The sequence below is a fragment of the Hemiscyllium ocellatum genome, chromosome 5, assembly GCF_020745735.1.
Source record: "Hemiscyllium ocellatum isolate sHemOce1 chromosome 5, sHemOce1.pat.X.cur, whole genome shotgun sequence".
NCBI classification, from domain to species: domain Eukaryota; kingdom Metazoa; phylum Chordata; class Chondrichthyes; order Orectolobiformes; family Hemiscylliidae; genus Hemiscyllium; species Hemiscyllium ocellatum.
Window position 1 is genome coordinate 126,089,237 of NC_083405.1, and position 12,285 is coordinate 126,101,521.

At 47.7% G+C, this 12,285-nt stretch overlaps 1 protein-coding gene across 1 annotated transcript in view; it reads left to right on the forward strand.

The window, feature by feature from the left end:
• The window catches only part of scn5lab (sodium channel, voltage gated, type V-like, alpha b), a 367,399-nt gene that overhangs the window by 129,119 nt on the left and 225,995 nt on the right, over positions 1–12,285 (forward strand). Inside the window, exon 13 of the mRNA XM_060825166.1 lies at positions 11,045–11,180. Within this exon, the coding sequence (XP_060681149.1) occupies positions 11,045–11,180 (136 nt within the window). The remainder of the gene's footprint in view (positions 1–11,044; positions 11,181–12,285) is intronic.

Consider the following 12,285-nt stretch of genomic DNA (forward strand, 5'->3'; position numbering starts at 1 on the left):
CAGCAGTGTTCCACAGGGATCGAGGTTAGGTCCACTTTTGTTTATATAAATGATTTAGATGAGAATATAGAAGGCGTGGTTAGTAAGTTTGCTAATGACACCAAAATAGTGGACAGTGAAGATGGTTATGTAAGATTACAAAAAGATCCTGATTAGATGGGCCAATGGGCTGAGGAGTGGCAGATGGGTTTAATTTGGATAAATGGGAGGTTTTGCGTTTTGGGAAAACAAAGAAGGCAGAACGTATAAAATCACAAATAGGTCCTTGGGTAGTGTTAAGGGAAAAAGTGAGGACTGCAGATGCTGGAGATCAGAGCTGAACATGTGTTGCTGGAAAAGCGCAGCAGGTCAGGCAGCATCCTTTCCTGAAGAAGGGCTCATGCCTGAAACATCGATTCTCCTGCTCCTTGGATGCTGCCTGACCTGCTGCTCTTTTCCAGCAACACATTTTCAGCCATGGGTAGTATTGTAAAACAGAGAGTCGAGGGATTCAGCTACATAATTCTTTGAAGTTTGCATCTCATGAGGATAAGGTGGTTAAGGAGGCATTTAGCACGCTTGCCTTCATTGCTCAGACTTTGGAGTGTAGCAGTTGGAACGTTATGTTGAGGTTATTACAGGACATTAGTGAGGCCATTTGTGTGTGGGATGAACTTCCAGAGGAAGTGGTAGATGCGGATACAGTTACGAAATTTAAAAGACATTTCGATAAGTGCATGAATAAGAAATGTTTCGGAGGGATATAGGCCAAGAGCAGGCAGGTGGGACTGGTTTAGTTTGGGATTATGGTCGGCATGGACAGGTTGGATTGAAGGGACTGTTTCTGTGCTGTATGATGCTGTGATTGACCAACAGTAATCTGGGTGACTCTGAGCTACAATGCAAGGGATGAGTAACCACTGTTGGATTTTCCAATGAAACAATGAAGGTTATTAAAAATCTCCAAAATATTCATTCCATCTCATACCTTCAGTATTCAGGCAACATTTCAGCTCATGTTGTAGCAACAATGAAATGATTGTATCTTGCAGAGTATTTGATCATCTCCCACCCATATTTATCTCTTTAGTCAGAACCTGAGACAATTCAGGTCCACTTCAAGGGAGAATTCATTTCATCTCTCAACTGTTCTTTCTCAGTCGACTGATGCAAATCACAATTTCAAAAGGCCAAGATGAAGAAAGCAAAGGCTGGAATGCGATTATTTAAAATCATGTCCTAAATTCAACAAATGCCCCCGATCAGCTGTGAGGGGTATCCTTTGTTGCAAATGGTCTGAGAAATGGACAGTTTCTTATTTTGACAGTTTCTAAGTTTAATGAAGCAGCTCAATATCAAATTGGACTCTGTCTTGCATTGCAGAGTACAGCACAGAAGGTCATTCCGCCCCTCTGCCTACAGCGTGCCTATATTTTTATTTAAGTGCTGGGAACCGGGTGTCACCCATAACTGCACTTGAACTGACTAGCTTTCTCAGCCAATGTTAAGGGAAAGTACACAATTAATGGCAGGATCCTGAACAATATTGCTGCACAGAGGGGATCCTGGGGTCCTAGTCTATAGCTCCCTGAAGGTGGCCACACAAGTAGATAGGTTGGTAAAGACGGTGTATGGCATGCTTGCCTTTATCGGTCGGGGAATTGAGTATAAAAGTCAGGATATCACTTTGAAGCTTTACGCCATATTACAGGCAGGATGTGGAGGCTTGGGAGAGGGTGCGGAAAAGGTTTGCCAGGATGCTGCCTGGATTAGAGGGTATGAGCTATAGGGAGAGGCTAGAAAAATTCAAGTTTTTTTCTCTGGAGCAGTGGAGGCTGAGGGGAAACTTGATAGAAGTCTATAAAATTATGAGATGCGTAGATAGGGTTGACGATCAGAATCTTTTTCCCAGAGTTGAAATGTCTAAAACTAGGGCGCATGCATTTAAGGTGAGAGGGGGATTTTCAAAGGAGATGGGAGGGGCAAGCTTTTACACAGAGAGTGGTAGGAGTGTGGAGCCCACTGCCAGGGGGTGGTAATGGAGTCAAATAAAATTGGGGCAATTAAGGGGCTTTCCGATAAGGACATGGATATGCCAGTGATGGAAGGATATGGATCAAGGGCAGGCAGGAGGGATTAGTTTAATTTGGAGTTATGGTTGGTGCAATATCGTGGGTTGAATGGCCTGTTCCTGTGTTGTACTGTTCTGTGTTCTATGTTCTAGTTCAGAGGGCCATTAAGGGTCAAGTTGCAGTGGTCTGGAGTCACTTGTACACCAGATGGGGTCAAGATGGCTGATTTACATCCACAGAGGGCACCAATTGACCCAATTTATTTACAGGTAAAAAATGAGGTCTGCAGATGCTGGAGATCACAGCTGCAAATGTGTTGCTGGTCAAAGCACAGCAGGCCAGGCAGCATCTCAGGAATAGAGAATTCGACGTTTCGAGCATAAGCCCTTCATCAGGAATAAGAGAGAGAGAGAGCCAAGCAGGCTAAGATAAAGGGTAGGGAGGAGGGACTAGGGGGAGGGGCGATGGAGGTGGGATAGGTGGAAGGAGGTCAAGGTGAGGGTGATAGGCCGGAGTGGGGTGGGGGCGGAGAGGTCAGGAAGAGGATTGCAGGTTAGGAGGGCGGTGCTGAGTTGAGGGAACCGACTGAGACAAGGTGGGGGGAGGGGAAATGAGGAAACTGGAGAAATCTGAATTCATACCTTGTGGTTGGAGGGTTCCCAGGCGGAAGATGAGGCGCTCCTCCTCCAGCCGTCGTGTTGTTGTGTTCTGCCGGTGGAGGAGTCCAAGGACCTGCATGTCCTCGGTGGAGTGGGAGGGAGAGTTAAAGTGTTGAGCCACGGGGTGATTGGGTTGGTTGGTTCGGGCGGCCCGGAGGTGTTCTCTGAAGCGTTCCGCAAGTAAGCGGCCTGTCTCCCCAATATAGAGGAGGCCACATCGGGTGCAGCGGATGCAATAGATGATGTGTGTGGAGGTACAGGTGAACTTGTGGCGGATATGGAAGGATCCCTTGGGGCCTTGGAGGGAAGTGAGTGTGGAGGTGTGGGCGCAAGTTTTACATTTCCTGCGGTTGCAGGGGAAGGTGCCGGGGGTGGAGGTTGGGTTGGTGGGGGGTGTGGATCTGACGATGGGAGTCACGAAGGGAGTGGTCCTTGCGGAACGCTGATAGGGGAGGGGAGGGAAATATATCCTTGGTGGTGGGGTCCGTTTGGAGGTGGCGGAAATGGCGGCGGATGATACGTTGTATGCGGAGGTTGGTGGGGTGGTAGGTGAGAACCAGTGGGGTTCTGTCTTGGTGGCGGTTGGAGGAGCGGGGCTCAAGGGCGGAGGAGCGGGAAGTGGAGGAGATGCGGTGGAGGGCATCGTCGATCACGTCTTGGGGGAATCTGCGGTCCTTGAAGAAGGAGGCCATCTGGGCTGTGCGGTGTTGGAATTGGTCCTCCTGGGAGCAGATGCGGCAGAGACGAAGGAATTGGGAATATGGGATGGCATTTTTACAGGGGGCAGGGTGGGAGGAGGTGTAGTCCAGGTAGCTGTGGGAGTCAGTCGGTTTATAATAGATGTCTGTGTTGAGTCGGTCGCCCGAGATAGAAATGGAGAGGTCTAGGAAGGGGAGGGAGGAGTCTGAGATGGTCCAGGTGAATTTCAGGTCGGGATGGAAGGTGTTAGTAAAGTTGATGAACTGTTCAACCTCCTCGTGGGAGCACGAGGCAGCGCCGATACAGTCATCGATGTAGCGGAGGAAAAGGTGGGGGGTGGTGCCAGTGTAGTTGCGGAAGATGGACTGTTCCACATATCCTACGAAGAGGCAGGCATAGCTGGGGCCCATGCGGGTGCCCATGGCAACTCCTTTAGTTTGGAGGAAGTGGGAGGATTGAAAAGAGAAGTTATTCAGGGTGAGGACCATTACAAACTATATTAACAAGAAGAAAGTGAGTGTACTGCAGCAACGTTTGCAGGTGATACAAAAATAGAGGGAAAGGCCAGTGGAGAGGATGACCCAAAGTTAGCAGAGGGATACAGACACACTAAGCGTGGGGAGAAAAGCCTGGCAGATGGAATATAATATGGAGAAACGTGTGATTGTGCATTGTTCTAGGAAGACAGGAGGAGTTGAATATTATTTAAATGGTGAAAGACTGCAGAAAGCTACAGAGAGATTTGGGACTCCTCATGTATGAACCACAAATAGCTAGCATCCAAGTTCAGAGGGTAATAGAAAAAGCAAATCAAATGTTGGCTTTTATTTCAGAAGGAGTGGAATGTAAAAATAATTTTTGCTGAATCTGTGCTAGACTGCTGGAACATTGTGATCAGTTTTGGGCCCTTTATCTAATGAAGGATAGACTGGCATTGGAGGCAGTCCAGAGATGTTTCACTAGGCTATTGAGGGACCATTTAATGAGGAGAAATTGAATGGTTTGTGCCTGTCCACATTGGAAGGTGAGAGGATACTCTACTGAAATATGCAAAACTCTGCAGGGGCTTGACAAGGTAAATTAGCAAAGTTTCTTCCCTCTATTTGTGGGACAGCTTGAGGGTTCTCCAAATAAGGAGTCACCCATTAAAGACAGACGTAAGAAGGAATTTCTCCTCTGAGCATGCTGATTGTGAGAAATTCCTTACTGAGAGGTTGGGGCTTGAGATGTATTTAAGACTGAGACAGGCAGATTGGTAATCAGGAAGGGAATCAACTGTGATGGGGAAGTGGTGGAGGCTGGTACAATTACACCATTTAATAGGCATCTGGATGGATATATGAATAGGAGGGGTCTAGAGGGATATGGGTCGGGTGCTGGCAAATAGGACTAGATTAGGTTAGGATATCAGGTCGGCATGGATGAGTTGGAGCGAGCGGTCTGTTTCTGGGTTGTAAACTCTACTCTATGACAGGAAAGTTGAGCTGAGAATGATCAGATCAGCCATGTTCTCTCTGAATGGCAGTGGAGATTCACTGGGCTGAATGGCCTATGTCTATTCCTGTGTCTTGTGGGTTTGGGGATGGGGGGAGATCACGCTCGCCATTAACTTTTGAATGCAGCTCTTTCATTGATTGAATATAAATTCCACCGGCTCCTATGGTGGGATCGAAGTCAGTGATCTCACCCCAGCGCATTAACCTGGGATTCTACTCCAGTGACCTTAGCACCACATCGCCACCTCCTTGTCCACCCGAATGCCAATGTGGCTCAGACTAATTCCCTCAGCTGATTTACCGAGTGCTTGCCTATTTTCCGTGGGACAACTACATTCTGTGATTTAGGGAAAGACATGAAAGCAAACCCAGGCAGGCAGTGGGATGAGTTGCTCTTTGGCACCAGGCTGTGGAGAGGAATATTGATTGGCTGCTTAAATAGCTCATTAAGAATGCTTGTGATACCAGATATAAGCAGCAGCTCCATCCTCAGGGGGATCCTGGTCAGTTAGTCAGCACAGACGCGAATTCCTCTCCATCTTGGCACGTTGTGTGGAGCAAGAAGAGATTTTGGATACATGGCCCCCCCCTTTTGTCCGATCCTGGTGGACTCGGGGCAGCAGTTGACTGAGTTCAGTGACGATTTGCTGGTCATGGAGAAAGGACACTCAGTGTTTCCACGGTGATGCTCTTCAGCAGGAGCATTGCTGCTGGGGGGGCCTTCAGTGTTCATTGTGTTTCCTGCAGGGCTGATGTCGACCACTAGGGGCACCCACACACATCCACTCATTCAGGAACACACACAGCTCGCGTAAACTTTGTGTGACGTCATGCTCAAATGCAGCACTACACTTACACAGGGAGGCGCGGGTGGGTTTAATTCGATGGTGGTGAAAGGGGATGAGGGAGGATGAGTTAGGGAAGAGGATGAAGATCTGTTGCTGGTTAAAGCACAGCAGGTTAGGCAGCATCCAAGGAACAGGAAATTCGACGTTTCGGGCCAGAGCCCTTCATCCTGATGAAGGGCTCTGGCCCGAAACGTCGAATTTCCTGTTCCTTGGATGCTGCCTAACCTGCTGTGCTTTAACCAGCAACACATTTTCAGCTCTGATCTCCAGCATCTGCAGCCCTCACTTTTTACAAGAGGATGAAGATCCCAAGCACAAGAGCTCCCCCAGTTCCCAACTCATTATCCTTCAACAAGTACTGCCAGAAGGTAATCCAATGAGTTACATACCAACTCTCAACTTAGGGGCAGGATGAGGCCACTCAGCCCCTCCAGCCTACTCCGCCATTCAATATGTTCATGGCTGATGTAAATTGGAATTGTGGCTTCTTATTGTGTGTCAGCTGACCTCCTTGTTTCCCACTTCATAGTAGCCACACTTCAAAACAACCTTCCTGGTCTGTTTGGAGAATCTTACTTATTTTAATCAACGAGTTGAGGCACGTCTCTAATGGATCCAACGGTAGGGGCATTATTCACTGTACCACGTAGAATGAGGTAGCGCATTGTGCCTCCAACAGCTCTTTGAAGAAGCTCTCCAATCACAGGGGGCTCCCCAATTTATGAACATCTGACTTACAAATACTTGTATTTAGGAATGCGATCTCACATAGGGGTGTAATTTTAAAGATCCAACATACAAACATTGCTTGTACTTACGCACGGCTGCTTTAGATTGTCCTCCATTGCATTCCCTCTCGTGTACAAGTGGATTTGTGAGCAGACTCCAGAACAGAAACCATTTGCAACCTGAGGACTGCGTGTAGTCCCACTCCCTTATTCTTCCCCAATCGTCCTGCAGTTTATTTTCATTTTCATGTATTTACCTCATTCTCTCGAGAATATCGTAACAGAATCTGCCTCCTCCATCCTTATTTGATTTGTTTTTTGTTGTCACATGTACCTAAGTACAGTGAAAAGTTTTGTTTTGTGAGCAGATCGTAGCAAACAATGGTCGACAGATCATAGGGAGCTTAGGCAGAGTGAGGTGCACAAGGTAATGGCTGCACTGGAGGTGCACAAAGCAAAATCAGTATCAGCAAGATCAACACTATTTGGAGGGGGTTCATTCAGCAATCTAATAATGGCAGGGTATTGGACAATACATTCTGGATTATAACCTCTCACTGCAAAGGTGAATTCTTCCTGATGTCAAATTTGGTCACATATAGGGCGGCACGGTGGCACAGTGGTTAGCACTGCTGCCTCACAGTGCCTGTAGACCCAGGTTCAATTCCTGACTCAGGCGACTGACAGTGTGGAGTTTGCACATTCTCCCCGTGTCTGTGTGGGTTTCCTCCGGGTACTCCGGTTTCCTCCCACAGTCACAAAGATGTGCGGGTCAGGTGAATTGGTCAAGCTAAAATTGCCCGTAGTGTTAGGTAAGGGGTAAATGTAGGGGTATGGGTGGGTTGCGCTTCGGCGGGTCGGTGTGGGCTTGTTGGGCCGAAGGGCCTGTTTCCACACTGTAAGTCTAATCTAATAGGAGCTGAAGTAGGTCACTGGGTTCCTTTATCCTGCTCCATCATTCCAACCATAGCTGATCATCTACCTCAACACCATATTCCCGTGCTTTCTTGGTATTCCCTTGGTGTTATTAGTATCTTGGAGCCTATCTCTTTTTGTCTTGAACGTACTCAATGACTGAGCCTCCACCACCCGTTGAGTGAAGAAATTCCTCTTCATCTCAGTTTCAAATGGATTGCCCCTTGTTTCGAGACTGACCCTCCCACCAGGGGTCCTCCTCACCAGGGGAATGTCCTTGGTGCCTGTAAATGTAGAATCTTACATTTCGAAGTGACTGTCCCTTATTCTTCTAAGCTCCAAAGAATACAAGCCCAATTCACTCAATCTTTCCTCAAGGAACAGTTCTGCCATCCTAGAAATCATTCTAGTGAACCTCTCCAGTACTTCATCTCGTGCCAACCAGTACCCTTCCACTGACAACCTCCTTCGACTGACTGAACTGGTCCTCACCCTGAACAACTTCTCTTTCCAATCCTCCCACTTCCTCCAAACCAAAGGAGTAGCCATGGGCACACACATGGGCCCCAGCTATGCCTGCCTCTTCGTAGGATATGTGGAACTGTTCATCTTCCGCAGCTACACTGGCACCACCCCCCACCTTTTCCTCCACTGATTCCTGAAGAAGGGCTCATGCCTGAAACGTCGATTCTCCTGCTCCTTGGATGCTGCCTGACCTGCTGCACTTTTCCAGCAACACATTTTCAGTACTTCATCTTGGGCAAGTACATCCTTTCTTGGGTAAAAGGACCAAACTATGTACAATGCACCCGCTGCACCTCTCGCCCACTCTCTATGGGACTGAAGTATTGAGGTTGTTATGGACCAGTCCGATCCAGACCCCCTCAAAGTATTTTACAAAGGTAGCCCAGAGCAAGTTTGCACATTCTCCCCGTGTCTGCGTGGGTTTCCTCCGGGTGCTCCGGTTTCCTCCCACAGTCCAAAGATGTGCGGATCAGGTGAATTGGCCATGCTAAATTGCCTGTAGTGTTAGGTGAAGGGGTAAATGTAGGAGTATGGGTGGGTTACACTTCGGCGGGTCGGTGTGGACTTGTTGGGCCGAAGGGCCTGTTTCCACACTGTAAGTAATCTAATCTAATCTAACCTTTCTAGTTGTTTTAAGCAGATGTGAGGTGAATATTCCAGCAGCAACACAGCTGGCCAAACCACTCAGTTTTGAACAAAGCAGAATTTATTTGCACACGAACAAAGGAAGACCCAATTTAGAATATCCTAACGATTTGAAAACCCAGCCGACATGAAAACGCAACTTAACAAAGAGCTGTTCCAATTTACTGCCACACATCCCATAAACACAGCCCTTGGCAAAAAGGTAAATTCAAACACAGGTTCTTACAGGAGAGACATTTCCAAGGGAGAGAGGATCAGCATGGAGCTGTTTCTTCAGGTGCCCAGCTAAAACTAACCCAAAACTAGACAAACCCCTGATCCGGGAGAACTGGCCACTCTCCTTTCATTGTACACGTGCTTTTCAAAAAAACCTTAAATGCCTTTTCAAGTAGATATTTCCAGACATATCAGATCCTCTGCCTTTATGACCCCTCTTGAAGGAGAAAACAAAGGCAGAATAACCTTGTTAAAGGAGCAGCATACTCACAAGGTGATGGTCTAGTGGTATTATTGCTAGAGTCATAGAGATGTACAGTGCGGAAACAGACCCTTCGGTCTAACTTGTCCATGCCGACCAGATATCCTAAATTAATCTAGTCCCACCTGTCAGCACCTGGCCCATATCCCTCCAAACCCTTCCTATTCATATACCCATCCAGATGCCTCTTAAATGTTGCAATTGTACCAGCCTCCACCACATCCTCTGGCAGCTCATTCCATCCATGTAACACCCTCGGTGTGAAAATGTTGCCCCTCAGGTCTCTTTTATGTCTTTCCCTTCTCACCCTAAACCTATGCCCTTTGGTTATGGACTCCCCCACCCCAGGGAAAAGACTTTGTAAGAAAGCGATGCCCACTTTGCAATTCGTGTGAAGATGAATTCTGAACACCAAGCAGGCTGCATAAAAATACGCTCATAAGACTATTAATTCAGAGACCCAGACAACATGCTAAGGACCTGGGTTTGAATCCCTCTTTGAATTTAATAAAAGTCTGGAGTTAAGAGTGTCATGAACGTCAATTGTCAGAAAAAAAACTCATCTGGTTTACTTAGGCTCTTTAGGGAAGGTCATCTGTTGTCTGATCCACATGTGACTCCAGACCTAACTTAACTGCTCTCTGAAATGTCTTAGCAGGCCAATCAATTCAAGGGTACTTAGAACTGGACAATTAAAAACAGGCCTAAACAGCACTGCCCAAGTGCTGTGAATGGGATAAACGTTGAGGAGAGATAAATGGGTCTTCCTCAGGTTGGCAGGTTGTGTATAGGTGGGTACTGCAGTGCTTTGGCCCCAGCCATTCAGAATCTACATCAATAACTTGGGATGTGGGAACCAACTGTAATACTTTGCTAGAATCATACAGTCCAGAAGAGGCCCATCAGCCCATTGAGTCTACACTGATGACAGATTGGCACTAGTCCCACTTTCCCACACCAGGCCAATAGACCTGAAAGTTGTGGCCCTTCAGCCTTTTCAAGGTTGTCAGGTTACTTACGTCAACTCCGCTCCCAGACAGTGCATTCCAGATCTCCACCATCCTCTGGGTGAAAAGGGTTTTCCTCAAATCACCTCTAAAACACATGTATTTCACTTTAAGATGATTCCCCCTTCAACTAAGAGGAACAGCTGCTTTCTATTTAACCTCATAATCTTACACACCGCTATTAGGTCCTCCCTCAATCCTCTGTGCTCCAAAGAAAACAACCTGACCATATCTGGTCTCTCTTCATCGCTGAATTGCTCTATCCCAGGCAGCATCCTGGTGAATCTCCTCTGCGCCCTCCACAGTACTCCAGCTGTGGCCTCACCAAGGTCCTGCACAGCTCCAGCACAAGCTCCCTTCTCTTATAATCTGTGCCATGGCTGACAGAGACAAACCACCCATGGGTTTTCTTAACCAGCCTATTCACCTGTCCTAGATAGACAGGTTGGAAGAACACAGCAAGCCAGGCAGCATCAGGAGGTGGAGAAGTTGATGTTTTGGGTGTAACCCTTCTTCAGGACAGGTTGTGGGTGTGTGGGGAGCTGCAGATAAAGTGGGTAGTGGGGGCAGGGTGCTGAAGTGGGGATAGGTGGAGACAGGTAGAGGATACAAACTGGTCGGCCAATGGGAGGAAGGAATCCAGTTGGTGGTAAGGAGCAGTGGAAGGGAGGGAGAGGGGCTGGGAAGGGAGTCGAGGGATGGGAAGGGAGGTTATTTGAAATTGGAGAGCTCAATGCTGAGTTCTGTTTTTTTGTATTAACTTGTCTTGTCAACTTCAGGGATCTGCGACATGCCTTCCCTATGAAAAGACATACCAGATATAAAATGTTAACTCTGTTTCTCTCCCCACTGATGCTGCCAGACCTGCTGAGTTTCCACAGCAGTCCCTCCCGATTTTATGTCGAATATCTTGACCCTGATGGCTGCAGTAGGAATTGTTTCAGGTGCTGTCTCGCTCCAGCTTTAACAGTGTTGCTTGTTTCTCCTTCGCAGTCTTCCCCATCGGAGAATGAAATGAGTAAGAAGCATTTGCTGACAGATCATCGGGTCTCTGTGAGTTACCTGGAGGAGACATATCAAAGGGAGCGAGCTGTTAGTGCAGCTAGTGTTCTCACCAATACCATGGAAGGTAAGACACGTGGGGAGGGCCGAAGTTGGAAGCAAAGCCCTGTCTGGAGGTATAGGAGGCAAAACAAAGATGTTGCATTTAACCAAGCTTTAGCCAGCCACAGTGGCTCAGTGGTTAGCACTGCTGCCTCACAGCGCCAGGGACCTGGGTTTGATTCCCACCTCAGGCAACTGTCTGTGTGGAGTTTGTATGTTCTCCCTGTGTCTGTGTGGGTTCCTTCCCACCGTCACAAAGATGTGCAGGTTAGATGGATTGGCTGTGCAAATGTGCCCAGAATATTCAAGGATGTGCAGTCTAGGTAATTAGCCATGGGAAATGGAGAGGTGGGATGCTTTTTGGAGGGTTGCTATGGGCTGAATGGCCTCCTTCCACACTGTCGAGGCTCTATGATTAATCCCACTTCCCTGATGTAATATTCCTCTGTTGTGGATGTTATTCTATTCGATGTTGAATCAATAGCGAATGTTCTGCAGCGCCCTGCGTTGTGTATTCATTCGACAATGTGGCCAAGCAGGCTACACCCCTGTGCTCCTCTATCTTTTATATTCATGACATGTGGATGTCACTGGCTGGGCCAGCATTTATTACCCGTTCCCTAGTTGCCCCTTGAGAAGGTGGAGGTGAGCTGCCTTCTTGAACCGCTGCAGTCCACTTGCTGTGGGTTGGCCCACAATGCCCTTAGGGAGGGAGTTCCAGGATTTTGACCCAGTGACAGTGAAGGAACAGCCAATATATTTTCCACATCAGGATGGGGAGGGATCTGGAGAGGAACTTGCAGGCAGTGGTGTTCCCATGTAGCTGCCACTCTTGTCCTTCCAGATGGAAGTGATTGTGGGTTTGGAAGATGCTGTCTGAGGATCTTTGGTGGATTTCTGCAGAGCATCTTCTAGACAGTACGCCACTGCTGCTACTGAGTGCCAGTGGTGTAGAAAGTGAATGGCAAAGGTGGTGGATGTGGTGCCAGTCAAGCGGGCTGCTTTGTCCTGGATAATGGCAAGGTTCTTGAATGTTGTTGGAACTGCAGCCATCCAGGCATGTGGGCAGTATTCCAGCACACTCCTGATTTGTGCCTTGGAGATAGTGGGGAGTCAGGAGGTGAGTTACC